The sequence below is a fragment of the Passer domesticus genome, chromosome Z (genome assembly GCF_036417665.1).
Source record: "Passer domesticus isolate bPasDom1 chromosome Z, bPasDom1.hap1, whole genome shotgun sequence".
Taxonomy (NCBI): domain Eukaryota; kingdom Metazoa; phylum Chordata; class Aves; order Passeriformes; family Passeridae; genus Passer; species Passer domesticus.
In genome coordinates this window covers 84279793-84302225 of record NC_087512.1, presented here as the reverse complement: position 1 = coordinate 84302225, position 22433 = coordinate 84279793, and the positions used below count along the sequence as shown (strand labels likewise).

Here is a 22433-nt window from a genome sequence, read left to right as displayed (position 1 = left end):
AGGGCTTTGCATCAGTTGCTGATTCATGCAGCTTCCCTGGGAAACGTGCATCACATCTCCTCTCCCATGTGGCCCTGGCTGATGTTTTCAAAGCAATCCACACAGGAAGCAGATGCTTAATTAAAAAAGAAATGAAGCCCTGGCTGTTTGTCCTGGGGTGAATGCTGGTACCCACTAGCAGGAGACATCTCAAGTCCATGCTATGAAACATGAAATTTGGGCCTGTGTGGGGTGGAGCTGGGCACACGGTCTCCTTCCCTCTGAGCAGCTGCAGTTCCAGAGGTGTGGGGAACAATAACTCCAAAAGTTACGGGACATTTTGTCTCCAAGCAGCATTCATCACCACTCACGGCTGGATCCTGCCACAGCCGACCTGCGAGAGCCTTCTGTGCTGGGAAACACTTCAGGACTACTTGGAAAGTCACAGCTTGTGGCTGCACACACTCCAAGCTCTGCCCACGAAGGGTGAAACCCCTCTCAGTGGGGCCCGTGGACCCCCTCAGCTCCACCTCCTGCAATCCAGATGATGCCTCTGGAATGACTGGGGTTAAGGACCTGGAAGGGATTAAGGACCTGGAAGGGATTAAGGACCTGGAAAACTCTGCAGAAGCACAGCTAAGGCGTTGTGAAGGAGGAAATCCCTTCAGATTTCACAGCAGACCTTCCAAAGGGTCGGCCAGCCCCTCTGGAGCTCCTCTGCAGAGGGGCCAGGGCTCCCTGGCCGTGCTCCAGTGCCTCTGTGCTCAGGGTTTGGTGCAGGGGCCCTCCAGGACCAGCCCCAGCTCCCGTGCTGCCACGGGTGAGGCTGCAGACAGGGAGCACCCTCGCCCTCCTCTGCCCTGCCTGAGTGGTTCTGGCTCTCCCCATCACCAAGGTCAGCACACGGAGCTGTTGGGGACTCCAGAAGTCTCGTTCATCCTCGGTGCTGGTGCAGAGGCTGCTGTGGTTACAGGTCGCAGTGTCTGTGGGCTCACATCTCCTCTGGTCTCTGTCCCTCCCTGGAGCACAGGAAAATGGGTGGGAAGTCTGAAATATTTCCCTTGAGGCCTTGGCACTGCTTCTCAGCATCCTCTTTGATTTCCTGCTGAAGCTTCTGGGGGCTCTGGTTCCACCACCTGAGGGTCTACAGCAGTGGGTGCAGCTCCACAGGGCCACATGCACCTCTGCCAAGAGAAGAGGGAACAGCAGGAAGAGGAACTTTCCCCTGGAGTGCCGGGAGTGCTGAGGAGCCCTTGGGATGGCACAGCCCCCAGGGGCCCCAGACACAGCAGGACAGGACAGTCTGAGGCGTGGCAAAACCTGCTGGGGTGCTGAGGACACGCCTGGGGTGCCCCAGCTGAGAATTTATAGGTGCATTCAAACTATCTGGCTCCAGGCCAGCACATTCCAGGGTGCCTGGTCCAATGTCTGTCACTCCCAGACACCAGAGCCTGGGAACGGTGCCTTTGGCGATGAAAAGTTCATCTGTACACCCCAGGGGAGCCCCAAGCCTCGGGGGAACCCCAGCCCCACAAGGCAGGGGGGCACCAGCCTCTGCTGAGCACCCCCAGACGCAGAGGCACAGCCAGGGGCACAGGGGAGGAGCAGCCAGGGCTGCAGAGGGCTCGCTGCAGGACGAGGCAGGAACGGAGTGCAGGAAAATGCGGGCACTGATGGGGTCTGGGGAGGCTGAGGGGCCAGGCAGGGGCAGGGCAGGGCACAGGCTCAGCCCTGCCCGTGTGGCAGTGCCCTGCACGGGTCTGTGCTGCCCCTGAGCCCCTCTCATCAGGGTGATGTCCCCATGGTGGTCTCAGAGAGGGGAGCAGGCGGGCTGCTGGCGCTGCTGTGTCCGTGTGAGCACCCAGGGGTGTGTGCAGTGTGTGCAGCCAGCTGTGGGGAGCAGGGGGGCTGCAGGGGGGCTTCTGTGAGAAGCTGCTGGAAGCTTCTTCCCCCGTGCCCCGTGGGGCCAATGCCACTGGCTCCTGGGCCAAGGCTGAGCCCACCAGTGCCACTGGCACCTTTGGCACAACAGAGCTAAGAAGGAAGTTGATTCACAGGGGATATTGGAGAGAAGAGAGGAGTGAGAACACGTGAGAGACAGAGCCCTGCAGAGCCCCCCGGCAGTGCAGCAGGAGGGGAGGTACTCCAGGGGCTGGAGCTGAGGTCTGCCAGCAGCCTGAGGAGCTGCAGAGCGGGGCACAGCCCACCCTGCAGTGCTGCAGGGCCCCACACCAGAGCACAGGGATGCCCCGAGGAGGCTGTGGTGCTGGTGAGCCTGCTTTGCCCACGGCAGTCTCTGCTGAGCAATCCCTGCCTGACCTCATCCCGACCCACCAGGCTGCTGCTGTGCCTCCTCTCTCCTGCCACCTGAGGAGGGAGTGGCAGAGTGGCTCTGGGGACACACGGCGCCCAGCCCCGGTGCGCAGGAGCCCTGTGATGTGTGGCTCTCTGGCCACCCCTGCCCGGGGCTGGGTGCCCCATCCTGGGCAGCCTGGAGCCCGGCGGAGCAGCAGAGGAGGCAGGAGCACTGCCACAGCCCTCCCTGCTGGCCCGGGGTGCTGCCAGGCTCCTTGCAGCCCTGGGCAGCAGCTGCCTCAGCCCAGAGCCATGCTGGCACAGTGGGACAGGCCAGGGGCAGCAGCAGAGCCCTGGTGATCCTGGAGGATCCAAGGAAAGCCCCTGCTCTGCCCCTCTGACACAGCTCTGGTCCAGTCCGAGGAGTGGAGCTCCCTGGTGCTGCCCCACACCTCCCCAGTGGATGCAAAGGGGCCAGGCCAGGCTGGCACTGCCTTTTCCAGGAGGAAGGCATGCTGTCCTTCCTGCTGTCCCGTGAGCCATCCCCACGATGCAGGAGTGGAGAAACACCACTGGACAGCACCTGGAGGCCACCCCACAGAAGGTTTTTATTGAGGAGAATGCATCCACCCTGGCGAGTTTCTTGCTCCTGGAAACCCGACTGAGGTCTCAAAAAGAATTTTCAGGGCAGTTTTAATTTCTGTGGGCTGTTTCCCTCCTGCTGTCTGCACCAGCCGTGTGCTACCACAGTGCCAGGACTTCCTGGGCTGAGATTGGGATCATTTGTCCTTGGTGCCCAGCTGGAGCAGGAATTGTTTTGTCTCCCTGCTCTGTGCACAGAGCTCACCATCCCCTAAGACGAAGCCCAGACCCTGAGAAATCAGCATAGAACCTGAAAAATACAGAAGCAAAACCTGAGGCATCGCTATCATGGGGGTTTTTTTGGGTTTTTTTTTGTTTTTTTTTAAAGATCTGTGTCTAATTCAGTGTTTCTGACAGCTTTGCCTTGGTATTATCTGAGCATTCTGACACAGCTGCTGAGGAGTTGCTGCCACAAACATCCCAAGGACAGCTCAGGACAGTGTCAAGCCCAAAGCCAAGGCCTCCTCTGCCTTGCCAGTCACTTCACACCTGAGCTCTGTGGCCTGTCCACGGGAACACCTCCCACGGGAAATGTTTCTCGTCCCCCCATCCCACAAGGGGACGAGCAGAATGGGGTGGCTCCAGTGGAACAGCCATCTCCTCCTGAGCAGTGCTCTGGAAAGCAGCCCCGAGTTCCAACAGCAAGTGAGGCTGGAGGAACAGCAGGCACAAACTGCACGGTGAGACTCCTCGGTGCCCTGCCCAAGTGGGGACTGCCAGTCTGTTCCTGCTGGCAGAGAGCAGAGAGAGCCACCAGCCAGCAAACAATGAGCTGTCCTGGGTCAGCAGGGGAGCTGTGCTGTGCTTTCCCCCGGGACGCTGCTCTGGGCAGGGCAGGGCTGCCTCTGCTGCGCCGGGGACAGGCTCCCCTGGCTGCCAGCAGCACTGGGATCGAACGCCCTGGGGCTAATGGGGAACTTTGGGAACGCTGCTGCCGCCTCTGGGAGCTCTGGGAGCTGGTCTGGGGCTTTGGCAACACTGCTCCCCTCCTGTCACTGCTGCCTGGGGGAGCTTTGGGTCTTGCTCAGGCAACCCCTGGTGCGGGGACACGAGCCCTGACTCCATTTTGCTCAGAAGGCTGATTTGTCATGTTATATATTATATTAAAATGCTGCATTAAAACTGTACTAAAAGAACAGAGAGAGAGAAGATCAGAAGGCTACAAAGAACAAGAATGGAATGGAATGGAATGGAATGGAATGGAATGGAATGGAATGGAATGGAATGGAATAGAATAGAATAGAATGCATCACAAAATCCTGTGCCTGCTCACAGCCTGGGCACAGGTGGCTGTGGTTGGTCACCAATTGAAAACAATCCACAAGGACCAGTGGAAGATGCACCTGTGGCATCCCACAGCAGCACACAGTTATTGTTTGCATTTCTTTCCTGAGGCTCTCAGCTCCTCAGGACGGGAAAAATCCGAGCAGAGGATTTTTCATAAAATATCATGGCTGCAATACACCAATAAAGAATGTCAAGGGAGGAAAACAGCCTCAGTGAACTAATAAATCTGAAGAAATGCAAAACTGACAGGGAGCATTCTCGAGGGGAGGAGGCTCGGGGAGAAATGGCATCTAATGACAGGAGAAGTGGGGAAAGCTCTGGGAGAAGGGCAGGGGCAAAACGAACAGCACAAAGAAATTACAAAACTACAAATCAAACAGTAATCATACTAATAAAACAAGAACCACTCCACAGCACTGTGCCAGCTCAGCAGCCCTGCACAGGGAGCTGCTCTATGGAGCCACACAACCTCTGCATTACAATTAAATGCCCATTTTATCTTCAATACCTACCACCAAAAGCGAACAGCAACTCAAAGGGACTGCTTAAAGCACAATCCTCACTGCAGTGGTATTTATTGTGATGCTGCAAGACTGTGTAATTACTGCTTCATTTTTTAAATTGTTAATTGTCACATTTTTCTTTATCTTTTAATAAAAAGGGTGAAATGTGGTGTTGTTTGTAGTTAAATGGCATGCTCTGTGTCACCCCTGGAAAATGTACGGATTACTCCAAGCTGTGATCCTCCCCTGAAGTCCCATGTAGCACTAATTACAGTAATTACCCACGACCTGGGCAAGCTGCAGCAGACAACACCAGAGGCTTGGTCTGGTGAAATGTGTCTGTGGTCCTTGCTTTGTGTGAGGGGATGGGGACGAGTGAGGAGAGGAGAATCCTGACTCCGTGTTTCAGAGGGCTGGGTTATTATATTATGATATATATTATATTAAATGCTATATTAAGACTGTACTAAAAGATCAGAGAGAGAAAGGATCCATCAGAAGGCTAGGAAGGACAGGAGAGGAATGGTAACAAAAGCTCCTGACTCCCAGAGTCTGATGCAGCTGCATCTTTGGTTGGTTATTAATTAGAAACAACCAACATGCACCAATCCCAGGTGCACCTGCTGGCAAACAATGTCCAGAGCACATCCCACAGCCATCAGATTGCTAATTGTTTACATTTCTTTTCTGAGGCTTCTAGCTAGAATAGGAAAAAAATCCTAGCAAAGGATTTTTCATAAGATGTCATGGCTAAATGTGTCAGTGGTGCAGGGGTTTGACAGTCTGCATGCTGCAGTTGTGGAACACAGTGAGCACTGGGTGTGCACAGCTGAAAGGAACACTCACTGTCTCTCTCCAGTGTGTAACCTCGGATCTGCTGCACGCTGGGAGCAGATCTGGCTCTGGGTGCAGCGCTGTGGGGTGCTGGTGCCTGCACTCCCCACGGAGAGCTCCAGCCCTGCAGAAGCAGGGCTTGAACAAGGCTGCCAAAGAGGTGTTTTCGTGGCAAAGAGGACTTGTCAGACCCAGGACATCCCTCTGGGTGCCCTGGATGGCTCAGAGACCCTGGCAGGAAGCCAAAGACACCTGGGAATTCCATCTCAACCCAGGGAGCAAATTGCCAACCTGATATAAAGAATTACAGGTCACACAAGTTTAATTAGCATAGCAGTAGCAATCACAGGGTGAAGGGAAAAATTTTGGAGCACTGTACAGAGGGGTTTTGGACCTTGTACAGGGGGGTTTGGAATTCTGTACAGGGGGTCAGGGGTTCCAAGTTGGAGGGATTTGGGCATGCCCTGTCCTTCTTTCCTCTCCCTGGCATCCATCTTCAGGGTGATGTTGGCACTCACAGACTGGTTTAGAGTAGAAAGTCACTGTCTAACACAGGTGATGGGTATTGGGACATTATTGTAAACATGGTATAGGTAGTTTTTAGTATAAAAGACAGCACCAGCCTGAGAGGTGGTGTGGGTGTGCCTCAGACCAGCCTGCAGAACAGACCTTGGCAGGCCAGACAGATAATGTTTGAGATAAAGAAATAATGAACAACCCTGAGAACGTGAACTGAAGACGTCTCAACTCCTTCTTCGGCTGCTGGGTTGGGGAAAAGAGACTTTTAACAGAGACACACCTCGGGATCTTCCCAACCAGACCAGAGCAGAGGAGATCCTGAGACAGAGGAGCCTCAGCCCCAGGGGTGTGGGACTCTGTGACTCAGGTGCTCTCTCACACACGGAGCCAGGCTTACCCCGTCCCGAAGCAGGCTCTTTCCCCCAGAGCTGACATTCTTGGTTCATTTACATGCCTGTATTGCAGTTTTGCTGGTTCACACTCCAGCAGAACCAGCCCCTCTGTCAGTGACCCTGGGGCAGTTTGCTGCGGACACTCAGCGCTCTCCCTGCCGCTGGTGACGAGTCCCTGGCCGCTGCCAGCGGTCAGTGCCACGCTGCCTCGCTGTCCCTGGGCTCCCCGTGTCCCTGCCCCGCCGGAGCAGTTTCTGTCCCAGCTTCTCCCTTCTCCCGGCACTGTCGCCACGGGTGCCGCCGGGAGCTGTCCCTGCGGCTGTTTCTGTCCTTCACTCCCGTCCCCATCGCTGCTCCTGCCCCGCGGCTCCGTCCCCGTCCCGCTCCCCTCACGTCCGGCCGGAAGTGACGCTGTCTCCGCGCGCCAGCTCGGCGCGCTTCCCGCCACGTGTTTCCGCCGCGCGTGGCCGCCAGCGGCGCCGGGGCTGGGATCGGATCGGGACCGGGACCGGGACCAGGCCGGGATCGGATCGGGACCGGGATCGGGATCGGATCAGGATCGGAGCCGGGACCGGGATCAGGCCGGGATCGGGATCGGGGCCGGGATCCAGGTGCGCCCCGCCATGTTCCGCATCGAGGGGCTGGGGCCCAAGATGGACCCGGAGGAGCTGCGCCGCAAGATGCGCCGCGACGTGCTGGCCTCCGTGCGCAACTTCCTCATCTACGTGGCGCTGCTGCGGATCAGTGAGTGACGGGCCCCGCGCCCCGCGCCCGGCCCGGTGCGGTGCGGGGTGCCGCCGGTGCTGAGCCTTGTTCTCCCCGCAGCCCCGTTCGTGCTGAAGAAGCTGGACAGCATCTGAGCCCCGCCATGCCGGGGACGCGCTGCCGCCCGCGCCCCGCGCCCAGCTCGCGGCGGAGCCGCTGAAATAAAGGGAGAGCAGCCGTGCCCCGCTCGCGGTGTTGGTGTCGCTCGCTGTCCCCTGCCCGCCGCGGGGGCTCAGCTGGGCTCTGGGAGCTGGGCGATCCTCGGCAGCAGAGGCAGGCTCCTCGGAGCCTCCCTGCCTGCTGCACCCGGGGAAGCTGCCCGTCTGCAGTGGCTCTGCGTTCCCCTGGGAGCGAGATCGGGGCGTTGCCCAGCCGGGCTGGCCTGCCGGCTGCCGGGAGGGAAAGCTTGGGCTGGGACAGGAGGGGATTCTGCTCCTGCTCTGTGCCGGGGACAGCCTGGCAGCCGGCTCGGGGCTCTCAGGGAGTGGCTGTGGTGTACACCGGCCTTGGGGAGGGATGGCAAACCAACACAGGCGTCCAGCAGGAGCCCAGAGCCCCCCGAGACCCACAGGGGATCCCCAGGCGCTCGTGCCCCTCGCAGCAGCCATTCCTGTGCCTTGCTGCTCCCAGGAGCGATCCAGCCGCCCCAGCTGTGGGCACTGCCTGCAGGGAAGCCCTGCAGCACCAGCCAGGTGCTCTTCACAAGCTCTCCCCACGTCCTGTGTACCCACAGTGGTGGGGAAGGGAATGGGGCCCCGGGAGGGGCTGAGGGAGCTGGGGAGGGAATGGAGCCCAGGAGAGGCTGAGGGAGCTGGGAAGGGAATGGGGCCCCGGGAGGGGCTGAGGGAGCTGGGGAGGGAATGGAGCCCCAGGAGAGGCTGAGGGAGCTGGGAAGGGAATGGAGCCCAGGAGGGGCTGAGGGAGCTGGGAAGGGAATGGAGCTGGGAAGGAAATGGAGCCCCAGGAGAGGCTGAGGGAGCTGGGAAGGGAATGGAGCCCAGGAGAGGCTGAGGGAGCTGGGAAGGGAATGGAGCCCAGGAGAGGCTGAGGGAGCTGGGAAGGGAATGGAGCCCCAGGAGGGGCTGGGAAGGGAATGGAGCTGGGAAGGGAATGGAGCCCAGGAGAGGCTGAGGGAGCTGGGGAGGGAATGGAGCTGGGAAGGGAATGGAGCCCAGGAGAGGCTGAGGGAGCTGGGAAGGGAATGGAGCCCCAGGAGAGGCTGAGGGAGCTGGGGAGGGAATGGAGCTGGGAAGGGAATGGAGCCCCAGGAGAGGCTGAGGGAGCTGGGAAGGGAATGGAGCCCAGGAGGGGCTGAGGGAGCTGGGAAGGGAATGGAGCTGGGAAGGGAATGGAGCCCCAGGAGAGGCTGAGGGAGCTGGGAAGGGAATGGAGCTGGGAAGGGAATGGAGCCCAGGAGAGGCTGAGGGAGCTGGGGAGGGAATGGAGCTGGGAAGGGAATGGAGCTGGGAAGGGAATGGAGCCCAGGAGAGGCTGAGGGAGCTGGGGAGGGAATGGAGCTGGGAAGGGAATGGAGCCCAGGAGGGGCTGAGGGAGCTGGGAAGGGAATGGAGCCCAGGAGAGGCTGAGGGAGCTGGGAAGGGAATGGAGCCCCGGGAGAGGCTGAGGGAGCTGGGAAGGGAATGGAGCCCAGGAGAGGCTGAGGGAGCTGGGAAGGGAATGGAGCCCAGGAGGGGCTGAGGGAGCTGGGAAGGGAATGGAGCCCAGGAGGGGCTGAGGGAGCTGGGAAGGGAATGGAGCTGGGAAGGAAATGGAGCCCAGGAGAGGCTGAGGGAGCTGGGAAGGGAATGGAGCCCCAGGAGAGGCTGAGGGAGCTGGGAAGGGAATGGAGCCCAGGAGGGGCTGAGGGAGCTGGGAAGGGAATGGAGCCCTGGGAGAGGCTGAGGGAGCTGGGAAGGGAATGGAGCCCCAGGAGAGGCTGAGGGAGCTGGGAAGGGAATGGAGCCCAGGAGAGGCTGAGGGAGCTGGGGAGGGAATGGAGCCCAGGAGAGGCTGAGGGAGCTGGGAAGGGAATGGGGCCCCGGGAGGGGCTGAGGGAGCTGGGGAGGGAATGGAGCCCCAGGAGAGGCTGAGGGAGCTGGGAAGGGAATGGAGCCCAGGAGGGGCTGAGGGAGCTGGGAAGGGAATGGAGCTGGGAAGGAAATGGAGCCCCAGGAGAGGCTGAGGGAGCTGGGAAGGGAATGGAGCCCAGGAGAGGCTGAGGGAGCTGGGAAGGGAATGGAGCCCAGGAGAGGCTGAGGGAGCTGGGAAGGGAATGGAGCCCCAGGAGGGGCTGGGAAGGGAATGGAGCTGGGAAGGGAATGGAGCCCAGGAGAGGCTGAGGGAGCTGGGGAGGGAATGGAGCTGGGAAGGGAATGGAGCCCAGGAGAGGCTGAGGGAGCTGGGAAGGGAATGGAGCCCCAGGAGAGGCTGAGGGAGCTGGGGAGGGAATGGAGCTGGGAAGGGAATGGAGCCCCAGGAGAGGCTGAGGGAGCTGGGAAGGGAATGGAGCCCAGGAGGGGCTGAGGGAGCTGGGAAGGGAATGGAGCTGGGAAGGGAATGGAGCCCCAGGAGAGGCTGAGGGAGCTGGGAAGGGAATGGAGCTGGGAAGGGAATGGAGCCCAGGAGAGGCTGAGGGAGCTGGGGAGGGAATGGAGCTGGGAAGGGAATGGAGCTGGGAAGGGAATGGAGCCCAGGAGAGGCTGAGGGAGCTGGGGAGGGAATGGAGCTGGGAAGGGAATGGAGCCCAGGAGGGGCTGAGGGAGCTGGGAAGGGAATGGAGCCCAGGAGAGGCTGAGGGAGCTGGGAAGGGAATGGAGCCCCGGGAGAGGCTGAGGGAGCTGGGAAGGGAATGGAGCCCAGGAGAGGCTGAGGGAGCTGGGAAGGGAATGGAGCCCAGGAGGGGCTGAGGGAGCTGGGAAGGGAATGGAGCCCAGGAGGGGCTGAGGGAGCTGGGAAGGGAATGGAGCTGGGAAGGAAATGGAGCCCAGGAGAGGCTGAGGGAGCTGGGAAGGGAATGGAGCCCCAGGAGAGGCTGAGGGAGCTGGGAAGGGAATGGAGCCCAGGAGGGGCTGAGGGAGCTGGGAAGGGAATGGAGCCCTGGGAGAGGCTGAGGGAGCTGGGAAGGGAATGGAGCCCCAGGAGAGGCTGAGGGAGCTGGGAAGGGAATGGAGCCCAGGAGAGGCTGAGGGAGCTGGGGAGGGAATGGAGCTGGGAAGGGAATGGAGCCCAGGAGAGGCTGAGGGAGCTGGGAAGGGAATGGAGCCCCAGGAGAGGCTGAGGGAGCTGGGAAGGGAATGGAGCCCAGGAGGGGCTGAGGGAGCTGGGAAGGGAATGGAGCCCCGGGAGAGGCTGAGGGAGCTGGGAAGGGAATGGAGCCCAGGAGAGGCTGAGGGAGCTGGGAAGGGAATGGAGCCCAGGAGAGGCTGAGGGAGCTGGGAAGGAAATGGAGCCCCAGGAGGGGCTGAGGGAGCTGGGGAGGGAATGGAGCCCAGGAGAGGCTGAGGGAGCTGGGGAGGGAATGGAGCCCAGGAGAGGCTGAGGGAGCTGGGGAGGGAATGGAGCCCAGGAGAGGCTGAGGGAGCTGGGGAGGGAATGGAGCCCAAGAGAGGCTGAGGGAGCTGGGAAGGGAATGGAGCCCCGGGAGAGGCTGAGGGAGCTGGGAAGGGAATGGAGCCCCAGAAGGGGCTGGTAAGGGAATGGAGCTGGGAAGGGAATGGAGCCCCGGGAGAGGCTGAGGGAGCTGGGAAGGGAATGGAGCCCCAGCAGAGGCTGGGAAGGGAATGGAGCTGGGAAGGGAATGGAGCCCAGGAGAGGCTGAGGGAGCTGGGAAGGGAATGGAGCCCCAGAAGGGGCTGGTAAGGGAATGGAGCTGGGAAGGGAATGGAGCCCAGGAGAGGCTGAGGGAGCTGGGAAGGGAATGGAGCCCCAGGAGAGGCTGAGGGAGCTGGGAAGGGAATGGAGCCCAGGAGAGGCTGAGGGAGCTGGGAAGGGAATGGAGCCCAGGAGAGGCTGAGGGAGCTGGGAAGGGAATGGAGCCCAGGAGAGGCTGAGGGAGCTGGGGAGGGAATGGAGCCCCAGCAGAGGCTGAGGGAGCCGGGAAGGGAATGGAGCCCAGGAGAGGCTGAGGGAGCTGGGGAGGGAATGGAGCCCAGGAGGGGCTGGGAAGGGAATGGAGCCCAGGAGAGGCTGAGGGAACTGGGGAGGGAATGGAGCCCCAGCAGAGGCTGAGGGAGCCGGGAAGGGAATGGAGCCCAGGAGAGGCTGAGGGAGCTGGGGAGGGAATGGAGCCCAGGAGGGGCTGGGAAGGGAATGGAGCCCAGGAGAGGCTGAGGGAGCTGGGGAGGGAATGGAGCCCCAGCAGAGGCTGAGGGAGCCGGGAAGGGAATGGAGCCCAGGAGAGGCTGAGGGAACTGGGGAGGGAATGGAGCCCCAGCAGAGGCTGAGGGAGCCGGGAAGGGAATGGAGCCCAGGAGAGGCTGAGGGAGCTGGGGAGGGAATGGAGCTGGGAAGGGAATGGAGCTGGGAAGGGAATGGAGCCCAGGAGAGGCTGAGGGAACTGGGGAGGGAATGGAGCCCCAGCAGAGGCTGAGGGAGCCGGGAAGGGAATGGAGCCCAGGAGAGGCTGAGGGAGCTGGGGAGGGAATGGAGCCCAGGAGGGGCTGGGAAGGGAATGGAGCCCAGGAGAGGCTGAGGGAACTCGGGAGGGAATGGAGCCCCAGCAGAGGCTGAGGGAGCCGGGAAGGGAATGGAGCCCAGGAGGGGCTGAGGGAGCTGGGGAGGGAATGGAGCCCAGGAGGGGCTGGGAAGGGAATGGAGCCCCAGGAGGGGCTGGGAAGGAAATGGAGCCCCAGCAGAGGCTGAGGGAGCTGGGAAGGGGCTGAGCCTGCAGAAAAGGAGGCTCAGGGGGGACCCTGTGGCTCTGCCTGGCAGCAGCTCCCTGACAATGCTGCCAGATGAAGAATGGATTGCACCTGGTGGGTGAACACAATGATCATTTAGCAAAGTCGCTAGACTGTGCAAGGGCACAATCAGAGGTACAATAAACATTAACCACGGAAAGGAATGAGAAAGTACAGCCCACTGGTTCCAGGCCTCAGGAATTAATGAGCTCGGGCAGCTCTGCCAGCCTGTCTCCTAGCGGGGCACAGCAGCACCAGTTCAGAGTGCTCAGACACAACTGGGGGCCCCCAGTGCAGCTGTGGTGGCACTGGGAAGGCACTGGGAGCTGGTGGGATATACTGGGATTGGGCTCTGGGCCACGAAAACACCATCCTGGAGTCCTGGATCACACTCAAAGTCCTGGACAGGGCACAAGGCTGTACTGGGAGGCACTGGTCCATACTGGACAGCAGAGGTTTGGGCTCTGCCGGCAGCAACAGTGAACAAATTACTGCAAAAGTAGGGGAAAAAGTATGAAAGAACAAGGGAAAAGGGCAAAAACGGGGCACAAATGTGCAAGAAGTGGTGAGAAAACCAGTGAAAATGGAGAAACTACCACAGTGAAGTGGTGAAATGTGGCAGAAACCAGCAGTGTGAGCACACCCAGCACCATCCCAGTGCTCCCAGTACCATACTGGCCTGCACCACAGGCCTGCTGGCACAATCCCAGTACAAACTACCACAGCCCCAGTATGTGCCCAGTGCTTCCAAGATACCACCAGCACCATGCCACTGAGCCTCAGCTCTTCAGGCAGGATCCCAGTACGGCCCCAGTGCTCCCAGTACGCACCAGCATGACCTACAGTCACATCCAGATCCTGGAACGATCACCAGTGCTCCCAGTATGAACCAGTGCTTCCAGCACAGAGCAGCCTCTGGCTGCAGCTCTCCCCATGCGGGCCACAGCTACATTCCCAGTGTTCCCAGTACAGCTCCAGTATGGGTCCTGGCCCCAGCACAGGCCCCACAGCTCCCAGTGCTCCCACTGCAGGTCCCAAGGGCACTCCCAGTACAGATTTCACCGCGCTCCCAGTGCTCCCAGCACAGCCCAATAAACGTTTTTTAGTTCACCCCAAGCCAGTTGTGCCTTGGGCTGAGTCCCCAGCCCCTCAGAATTCCCCCCAGAAGCGATGTCACCATCCTGCCATTGCCTTTATTGGTGGGTGGCGCGGGGGGGTCACAAGATCAGGCCCCCCCCAGTGAACTCCATTCGCTGCCAAGAGAGGGGAGACAGGAAGGGGTGAGTGGGGGCCCCGGGGGTCTGAGCCGGGACCCCTGACTCTGCTGGGTGACCCCTGAATCTCTGGGGTGACCCCAGGACCCCTGACTCCCCGGGGTGACTGACCCCAGGGCCCCTGACCCTGCGGGGTGACCCCTGACTCTGCTGGGTGACTGACCCAAGACCTCTGTCCCTGCAGGGTGTCCCCTGACTCTGTGGGGTGTCTAACCCAGGACCCCTGACCCTGCAGGGTGACCCCTGTCCCTGCAGGGTGTCCCCTGTCCCTGCAGGGTGACCCCAGGACCCCTGACCCTGCAGGGTGTCCCCTGACCCTGTGGAGTGTCTGACCCAGGACCCCTGACTCTCCGGGTGTCCCCTGACTCTCCGGGGTGTCCCCTGTCCCTGTGGGGTGACCCCAGGACCCCTTACACTGGGGGATGTCTAACCCAGGACCCCTGACCCTGTGGGGTGTCCCCTGTCCCACGGGGTGTCCCCTGGCCCTGCAGGGTGTCCCCAGGGCCCCTGACCCTTCAGGATGACCCCTGTCCCTGTGGAGTGTCTGACCCAGGACCCCTGACCCTGCAGGGTGTCCCCAGTCCCTGCAGGGTGACCCCAGGACCCCTTACACTGGGGGATGTCTAACCCAGGACCCCTGACCCTGCGGGGTGTCCCCAGGACCCCTGACCCTACAGGATGACCCCTGACCCTGTGGAGTGTCTGACCCAGGACCCCTGACCCTGCAGGGTGTCCCCAGTCCCTGCAGGGTGACCCCAGGGCCCCTGACCCTGCGGGGTGACCCCTGACTCTGTGGGGTGTCTAACCCAGGACCCCTGACCTTGTGGGGTGTCCCCAGGACCCCTGACTCTTCAGGATGACCCCTGACCCTGTGGAGTGTCTGACCCAGGAGTCCTGACTCTCCGGGTGTTCCCTGACTCTCCGGGGTGTCCCCTGTCCCTGCGGGGTGACCCCAGGATCCCTTACAGTGGGGGATGTCTAACCCAGGACCCCTGACCCTGCAGGGTGTCCCCAGGACCCCTGACCCTTCAGGATGACCCCTGACCCTGTGGAATGTCTGACCCAGGACCCCTGACCCTGCAGGGTGTCCCCAGGACCCCTGACCCTTCAGGATGACCCCTGACCCTGTGGAATGTCTGACCCAGGACCCCTGACCCTGCAGGGTGTCCCCAGGACCCCTGACCCTTCAGGATGACCCCTGTCCCTGTGGAGTGTCTGACCCAGGACCCCTGTCCCCGCGGGGTGTCCCCGGGGCCCCGGCTCACCTGCGGGGGGGTGACAAAGGCCAGCCAGTCGGAAGGGCGGGTGGGCAGCAGCCCCATGGCCTGGCACTTGTAGAGGGCCAGTGCCAGCCCCAGCCCGTTGCCCACCAGGAACACCAGGCCCTGCAGGGCCCGCCGGCTGGAGCTCTCCAGGGCCTTCAGAGCTGGGGGGACACGGCACCGGGGTGCCTGTCACGGACCCCAGGCCCTGAGCTGGCACAGGGCCCCGGGGGTGGGCAGCAGCACGGGGGCAGTGCTGGGCAGAGGGAATGATGTGGGACACCCGGGGGTCTGAGGGGACATCCATGGGGGCTATGGGACACCATGGGAACTGTGGGGACACCCAGGGGGACCGTGGGGACACCCAAGGAACTGAAAGACACCCAGAGAACTATGGGGACATCCAAGGGGCTGAGGCACACCCAGAGGACTGAGGGGAAGCCAAGGGGGCTATGGGACACCATGGGGACTGTGGGGACATCCAGAGGTCTGTGGGGACACCCAGGGGGCTGTGGAGACACCCAGGGAACTGTGGGGACACCCAGGGAACTGTGGGGACACCCAGGGGGCTGTGGAGACACCCAGGGAACTGTGGGGACACCCAGGGGACTGAGGAACACCCAAGGGGCTGTGGGGACACCCAGGGCAGTGTGGGGACAGCGTGGGGACTGTGGAACACCCAGGGGCTGAGAGACACCATGGGGAGTGTGGGGTACTCAAGGAACTGTGGGGACACCCAGGGGACTGAGGGGACACCATGGGGGCTGTGGGACACCCTGGGGAGTGTGGGGTACTCAGGGAACTGTGGGAATACCCAGGGCACTGTGGGGACACTCAAGGGGCTGAGAGACACCCAGAGGACTGAGGGGAAGCCAAGGGGGCTGAGGGACATCTAGGGGGGCTGTGGGACACTCAGGGGGCTGTGGGGACACCCAGGGAGCTGCAGGACACCCATGGGACTGTGGGGATGCCCAGGGGGCTGTGGGGACATCCAGGGGGCTCTGGGACACCCACAGGACTGCAGGGACACCCACGGGGGCTATGGGACACCATGGGGACTGTGGGGACACTCAGGGGGCTGTGGGGACACCCAGGGGGCTGTGGGACACCCAAGGGGCTGTGAGACACCGTTGGGGCTGGGGGACACCCAGGGGGCTGTGGAGACACCCAGGGAACTGTGGGAACACTCAGGGAACCGTGGGGACACCCAGGGGATTGAGGAACACCCAAGGGAGTGTGGGGACAGCGTGGAGACTGTGGAACACTCAGGGGCTGTGGGGACACCCAGGGGACCGAGGGACACCCAGGGGACTGAGGGGACACCCAAGGGGCTGAGAGACACCCAGGGGGCTGAGGGGAAACCAAGGGGGCTGAGGGACATCCAGAGAGCTGTGGCATCACCCAGGGAACTGCAGGACACCATGGGGGCTGCGTGACACCCTGGGGACTGTGGGGACACCCAGGGGGCTGTGGGGACACCCAGGGGACAGCAGGACACCCAGGGGGCTGTGGGGACAGTGTGGGGACTGTGGCGACACCCAGGGGGCTGTGGGACATCCAGGGGGCTGTGGGGACACGCAGGGGGCTGTGGGACACTCAGGGGGCTGTGGGACATCCATGGGGCTGTGGGGACACGCAGGGGGCTGTCCCCGCGCGGGGGCTGCACTCACTGGCAGACAGGGACATGAGGGCCTGCAGCGGGCGCCAGCCCATCATGCAGACCATCATGGCCGGGAAGATGGAGATGGTGTTGCCAGCCATGTACATGATGAACAGGTTCATGGGGATCTGCTTCAGCGGCGCCAGAGCCACGTCCCAGCAGCGCTGCAACGACAGGGGCCAGGGCTATGGGGGCCCGGCCTTTGGGGGATCCCAGGGCAGGCACCACCCCTCACACGTGTGCCCGGGGCTGGGGGGACCCGCATGGCCGGGTGGGGAGGGGGATGCAGGGCAAGGACCACCCCCACGGGGAGCCGGGGTGGCCTGCGGCAGGGACCGGCCCCCCGGAGCTGCCCGGGGTGTCGGGCACCCGCGGATCTGGGACAGGAGCCACCCCGGGGAGCCGGCAGAACCGGGCCTGGGGCTGCCCGCGAGGAGGGAGTGCGGGGAACCCGGGCCAGGGACCATCGCGGCGGGCAGGGGCTGCGGGGACACCGGGCAGCGCCCTCACACCTTCTCCATGAGGATCTTGTCGCTCTCGTGCACGCCGCCCTCGCCCAGCTGCCGGTCAGCGAAGCCGAGCGGGCCGCGGCCCTCGGCGGCTCCGCGGGGCCTGCGGACAGCGGGGCGGCGGGGCTCAGCGCGCGGGGCCGGGCCCCGGCCCTCACCGAGCCCGGCCCTCACGGAGCCGCGGCCCTCACCGAGCCCCGGCCCTCACCGCTGCCCCGCTCCCTCACGGAGCCCCCCGCGCCCCCGGCCCCCTCACCGCGCCCCCGGCGCCGCCCCCAGATCCAGCGACCACTTGAAGCGGCGCCCCCGGAGCGCCGCCGCCGCCGCCGCCATGTCTGCGCCGCGTCACGTGGGCGGGCACGTGCGCGGTCACGCGGGCCGCCCCCCCCTTCCCCACACGGACTGACAGACGGACAGACACACGGACAGGCAGATACAGACAGACAGGCACGCGGACAGCCCCCCCCCCGCCCCATCGGGGCTGCGCCGGGCGCCACTGGTGTTCGCAGTGATGTTTATTGGGGGGCCGGCCCGTTCCCATCCCGCAGCTGCCTCCCGTGAGGAGCGCAGAGCCCCCGAACCGCGCTGGCCCGGCCCGCTGCTGCTCCCCAGGGACCCCCGCTGCCACTGAGCCCCGTTACTGCCCCCACGTCCCCGTTATTGCCCCACACGCGCTCACTGACCCCCGTTATTGCCCCCCGTTATTGCCCCACACCAATCCTCCCCCCCCCCGCAACCACCGCGCATGCGCGGCCAGGCGCGCCAGCACCGCCCCGCGCCCCTCGTGCAGCCCAACACCGCTTCCCTATTGGTCGCGGTCACACAAGCCCCGCCCAGGAAGGCATGGTGGTGCGGGTGGCGCCGCCACGCTCGGAAGGTCACAGCGGGGCATCAGCGCCATTTCACCAGGTGCGCCGCCATCTTGGGTGTACCGGAAACGTGTGGGGGCGCCGCCATCTTGGGTGTACCAGCACACGTGGGGGGCGCTGCCATGTTGGGTGTACCGGGGATGGTCGCCGCCATCTTGGGTGTACCAGCACATGTGCGGCACCCCGGAGCTGCCATGTTGCATGTACCAGCACACGTGTAGCATCCTGGGGCTGCCGTGTTGGGTGTACCAGCACACGTGTGGCACCTAGGAGCCGCCCTGGTGGGTGTCCTGCCTGGCCCGTGCCCACGCCGTGTCCCTCCATCCCCGCCCCGGGGGTCTCAGGAGCCAGCAGGTGCTGGGACACGTGTCCCCGTGTGTGCCCCCCTCAGAGACGCGTGGCACAGCATGGACTCGGGAGGCAGAGCGGAGGAGACAGGTCCTTTATGGGGGCTGGGCCCAGGCCAGTCCGGCTGCCCAGGGCGCCCCCGGCTCAGCACTTGGAGTAGCGGCGCCGCACGGAGTCGCGGTAGAACTGGAAGATGGTGCCGGCGGCGCGCTGGGCCGCGGCCAGGCACTGCTGCATCTGCTCAGGGGCAAAGGGCTGGCCGTGAGGGACCCCGTGCCAGGGAGCCCCGCGGCCCAGACCCCGCCCGGCCAGTCCCTCACCTCCTCCACAGAGCAGCTGCCCTTGGTGGTGGCCGTCAGCACCTTCCTGTCGCTGCTGGCGATGGCGAAGGTGAGGACGGCGCGTGCCTCCTGCGGGGACAGGGGGTCAGCAGGGCCGGGAGGGCACGCCCAGAGCAGCCCCCTCCCCAGGCGGGGCTCACCTGCTCCTGGCGGGCCGTGGGGTCCAGCAGGATGGCGCCATCGGGCTGCAGGGCGCAGGTGACACCGCAGAAGAGGGCGGCCAGGGGCAGCCCCGCGTCCAGCAGCGCCATGCAGGCGGCGTTCAGGCAGCAGGACAGCAGCTGGCGGCGTCAAGGCACCCACGGCAGCAGCGGCGGCGGCCCCCAGCCCCCCCGGCCCCCCCAAAACGCCGCCCCACGGGGGAAGGATACCGAGCCGGCGTCGCTGAGCACCTGCAGCACCAGGGAGACGGCGGTGCGCGGGTGCAGCGCGCCCAGCACCGCGGCCTCGCACGTCTGCCGCAGCAGCTGCTCCCGGCTGCGCTCCAGCACGCCTGCACAACGGCACGCCGTCAGCTCCCCCGGGCCCCCCGAGCCCGCGGGGCTGGGACAGCGAGGCAGCGTGGCACTGAGCCCTGGCAGCGGCCAGGGACTCGTCACCGCGGCAGGGTGCCCGCAGCAAACTGCCCCAGGGCCGCTGACAGAGGGGGCTGCTTCTGCTCGAGCCGAGGGTTTGCCCCCCAGCGAAACAGAAATGAAGGGCTGTACACGGACCACGGATCTCAGCTCTGCGGGAAGGAGCCTGCTTTGGGACAGGGAGGGGATGGGCCCACCTGGCAGCCCCACCTTGGGGCGCAGCAGCACCTCCAGCGCCGCGCGGTCCGGCAGCTCCTTGCTGAGCTTGGCCTCGGCGGGGCCGTAGAGCCCGGCCAGCACCGAGGTGTCCCCTGCGCACGGAGAGCAGGGCTCACGGTCAGCGGGCCGGGAACGGCAGCGCCCGCACGCCGTGGGAAGGGTGGGAAGGAGAGTCTGGGGGGGAAAGGCTGGGAAAAGGAGCCCCGGTAAGGAAAGAAGGGGAGCGCCGGTGAGAGGAGCCCCGCAGACCCTGCGGGAAGGGAAGGGAAGGGAAGGGAAGGGAAGGGAAGGGAAGGGAAGGGAAGGGAAGGGAAGGGAAGGGAAGGGAGCCGCACAGACCCTGCAGGAAGGCGGCCGAGCCGTCGGGCCGCGAGAGCAGCCCCAGCTCGCAGGAGAAGGGCCGCAGCCGGCACTGCCCGTCCGCCGCCTCCGGCTCCACCGCCATCGCCGCCGCCGCTCCGCTTCCGCCGCCGCTTCCGCTTCCGGGCCGCGCGGCAGCCAATCAGCGCCGGGCTTCCCGGTAGCCAATCAGCGCCGGGCGTCGCGACAGCCAATCAGAGCTGGGTCACGACGTGGGACAGTGGGGACAGCCTGGGGACAGACTGGGGACAGACTGGGGACAGTGGGGACAGCCTGGGGACAGACTGGGGACAGACTGGGGACAGCCTGGGGACAGCCTGGGGACAGACTGGGGACAGACTGGGGACAGACTGGGGACAGTGGGGACAGCCTGGGGACAGCCTGGGGACAGACTGGGGACAGTGGGGACAGACTGGGGACAGTGGGGACAGACTGGGGACAGCCTGGGGACAGACTGGGGACAGTGGGGACAGACTGGGGACAGTGGGGACAGTGGGGACAGCCTGGGGACAGTGGGGACAGTGGGGACAGCCTGGGGACAGACTGGAGACAGTGGGGACAGACTGGGGACAGCCTGGGGACAGCCTGGGGACAGACTGGGGACAGACTGGGGACAGTGGGGACAGCCTGGGGACAGACTGGGGACAGTGGAGACAGACTGGGGACAGCCTGGGGACAGACTGGGGACAGTGGGGACAGACTGGGGACAGCCTGGGGAGAGTTTGACAAGAAAGTCTCACAGATCCGGGTGCTTGGCAGGAAGATTTTTGAATGCAGAGGCTGAGGAAGGAATAGAGATGGAAGCAAGTTTTGGTATAGAAGAACAGAACTGCTGAGCCACTCTCACTGGATAACCAAGGAGGCAAAGGCTCTGTCAGTTAGAAGGGGTTTTGTGGCTTACAGCAAAGGACAAACCCACCTCAAACAAGAAGAGGTTTTCACCCAGCAGGAGGATTCCACAGGCAAACAGTCAGCAGATGTTGCAAGGAGAGAAAAGGCCCCAGAATTTTCCACTGTGAGAAAACTGAAAACCAACTTCTGGCTTAAACTGTGGTGTACCAGCTGTTAGTGACGGGAGGACAGTGACATGGATTTGGGGATTACAGCAGTTATGGTGGGCTGCAGGTAAAGGGGAAGGTACAGACTGGCTCTGCTGTGTGGAGATGCTCAGCAAGGAAAGGCACAGAATGCTTCTGTGCCCTGACCTCAGGGTGCCCAGGCTGGCTGCAGCTGCAGCTGTGGGCACAGGCTGTGCCACCCACGGCCTGGGGTGCTGTGACACCTTGGGTGTGACACACTGCACGTGGAGGAGCTGCTGGAGCCCTGCAGCCCTCGTTTTGGGGGTGACAATCCCTCCCTGAGCTCCGGTGAACCCCAGCGAGGGCACAGCACAGACGCGGGGCCCAGGTGACTTTATCCGATGGTGAAACCTCCCCTGCTCTCCACCCCAGGACCCTCAGTGCACACCGTGGCTGATACAGGGGATCAGGTCTCAGGGGAGGACACAATCCTGAACAATCAGGAGAATTGGAGCGAGAAACAAGGCGCAATATGTGCCCTGTATATGTATATAATGTATATAAATGCAATGTATAAACTCTTGCTTTGAATGCCCCAAGTGTGGGGACACGAGGCTTGACTCCATTTTGCTCAGAAGGCTGATTTTTAATGTTATATATTATATTAAAATACTGCATTAAAACTATACTAGAAGAACAGAGAGAGAAAGATCAGAAGGCTACAAAGACAGAATAGAATAGAATAGAATAGAATAGAATAGAATAGAATAGAATAGAATAGAATAGAATAGAATAGAATAGAATAGAATAGAATGCATCACAAAATCCTGTGCCTGCTCACAGCCTTGGCACAGGGGTCTGTGGTTGGTCACCAACTGAAAACAATCCACAAGGACCAGTGGAAGATGCACCTGTGGCATCCCACAGCAGCACACAGTTATTGTTTGCATTTCTTTCCTGAGGCTCTCAGCTCCTCAGGACGGGAAAAATCCCAGCAGAGGATTTTTCATAAAATATCATGGCTGCAATACACCAATAAAGACTGTCAAGGGAGGAAAGCAGCCTCAGTGAACTAATAAATCTGAAGAAATGCAAAACTGACAGGGAGCATTCTCGAGGGGAGGAGGCTCGGGGAGAAATGGCATCTGACAGGAGAAGTGGGGAAAGCTCTGGGAGAAGGGCAGGGGCAAAACGAACAGCACAAGGAAACTGCAAAATTACAAATCAAACAGTAAGTATTCTAATGAAACAGAAACCACACCACAACAGTGACCCTTCCCTTTCACTGCTGGCACACAGGACCTGCACCCATGATGGGCTGAGGGCTCCGGGTGTGGATCCAGCTCGGGGCTGAGGGCAGTGCAAACCTCCCTGCTCTCCCTCTGCTGCTGCAGTGCTCCTCCGTGCCCTGGAGCCGCCTGGAAAAAATCCCACCAAGCAGCTCCCAGCCTCACGTTCTGCCACTGCCAGCCCGCGCCTGCCCTTCCCCGCTCTCTGCAGCCATGGTATTTTATGAAAAATCCTTTGCCAGGATTTTTTTCCTATTCTAGCTAGGAGCCTCACAAAAGAAATGTAAACAATTAACAATCTGATGGCTGTGGGATGTGCTCTGGACATTGTTTACCAGCAGGTGCACCTGGGATTGGTGCATGTTGGTTGTTTCTAATTAATAACCAACCAAAGATGCAGCTGCATCAGACTCTGGGAGTCAGGAGCTTTTGTTACCATTCCTCTCCTGTCCTTCCTAGCCTTCTGATGGATCCTTTCTCTCTCTGATCTTTTAGTACAGTTTTAGTGTAGCATTTTTATTATAATATATAATATAATAAACCAGCCTTCTGAAACACAGAGTCAGGATTCTCCTCTCTTCCCTCGTCCTGGCC

At 62.2% G+C, this 22433-nt stretch overlaps 3 protein-coding genes across 3 annotated transcripts; 1 reads left to right on the top strand and 2 right to left on the bottom strand.

The window, feature by feature from the left end:
- The first annotated feature begins 6930 nt into the window (after positions 1 to 6930).
- TOMM5 (translocase of outer mitochondrial membrane 5) lies at positions 6931 to 7397 on the top strand. The gene is made up of 2 exons (XM_064404934.1): positions 6931 to 7195; positions 7277 to 7397. Exons 1-2 carry the CDS (start codon positions 7075 to 7077, stop codon positions 7309 to 7311), a joined length of 156 nt encoding a protein of 51 aa, XP_064261004.1. The 5' UTR covers positions 6931 to 7074; the 3' UTR covers positions 7312 to 7397.
- Positions 7398 to 13287: 5890 nt separating this feature from the next.
- EMC4 (ER membrane protein complex subunit 4) lies at positions 13288 to 17152 on the bottom strand. The gene is made up of 5 exons (XM_064404052.1): positions 17076 to 17152; positions 16823 to 16922; positions 16321 to 16474; positions 14654 to 14814; positions 13288 to 13367 (listed from the first exon to the last, which is right to left on the bottom strand). The coding sequence occupies exons 1-5, from the start codon at positions 17150 to 17152 to the stop codon at positions 13332 to 13334; spliced, it is 528 nt and encodes a 175-aa protein (XP_064260122.1). The 3' UTR covers positions 13288 to 13331.
- Positions 17153 to 18115: 963 nt separating this feature from the next.
- Positions 18116 to 19668, bottom strand: EXOSC5 (exosome component 5). Its single transcript, XM_064404051.1, has 6 exons — positions 19511 to 19668; positions 19150 to 19263; positions 18749 to 18870; positions 18518 to 18658; positions 18357 to 18446; positions 18116 to 18273 (listed from the first exon to the last, which is right to left on the bottom strand). Exons 1-6 carry the CDS (start codon positions 19614 to 19616, stop codon positions 18181 to 18183), a joined length of 666 nt encoding a protein of 221 aa, XP_064260121.1. The 5' UTR covers positions 19617 to 19668; the 3' UTR covers positions 18116 to 18180.
- Positions 19669 to 22433: the final 2765 nt, after the last annotated feature.

Excerpts from the sequence above, each read along its gene's own strand:
- EXOSC5 (XM_064404051.1), bottom strand. The coding sequence starts at position 19,616 with ATGGCGGTGGAGCCGGAGGCGGCGGACGGGCAGTGCCGGCTGCGGCCC. Across the intron at positions 19,264-19,510 it reads CTCGGCCGCCTTCCTGCAGG|GGGACACCTCGGTGCTGGCC; the intron begins GTCTGTGCGGCT and ends CTCCGTGCGCAG. Across the intron at positions 18,447-18,517 it reads CCACGGCCCGCCAGGAGCAG|GAGGCACGCGCCGTCCTCAC; the intron begins GTGAGCCCCGCC and ends CTGTCCCCGCAG.
- TOMM5 (XM_064404934.1), top strand. The coding sequence starts at position 7,075 with ATGTTCCGCATCGAGGGGCTGGGGCCCAAGATGGACCCGGAGGAGCTG. Across the intron at positions 7,196-7,276 it reads CGTGGCGCTGCTGCGGATCA|CCCCGTTCGTGCTGAAGAAG; the intron begins GTGAGTGACGGG and ends TTCTCCCCGCAG.
- EMC4 (XM_064404052.1), bottom strand. The coding sequence starts at position 17,152 with ATGGCGGCGGCGGCGGCGGCGCTCCGGGGGCGCCGCTTCAAGTGGTCG. Across the intron at positions 16,923-17,075 it reads GGGGCGGCGCCGGGGGCGCG|GCCCCGCGGAGCCGCCGAGG; the intron begins GTGAGGGGGCCG and ends CGCTGTCCGCAG. Across the intron at positions 16,475-16,822 it reads ACAAGATCCTCATGGAGAAG|CGCTGCTGGGACGTGGCTCT; the intron begins GTGTGAGGGCGC and ends CTGTCGTTGCAG.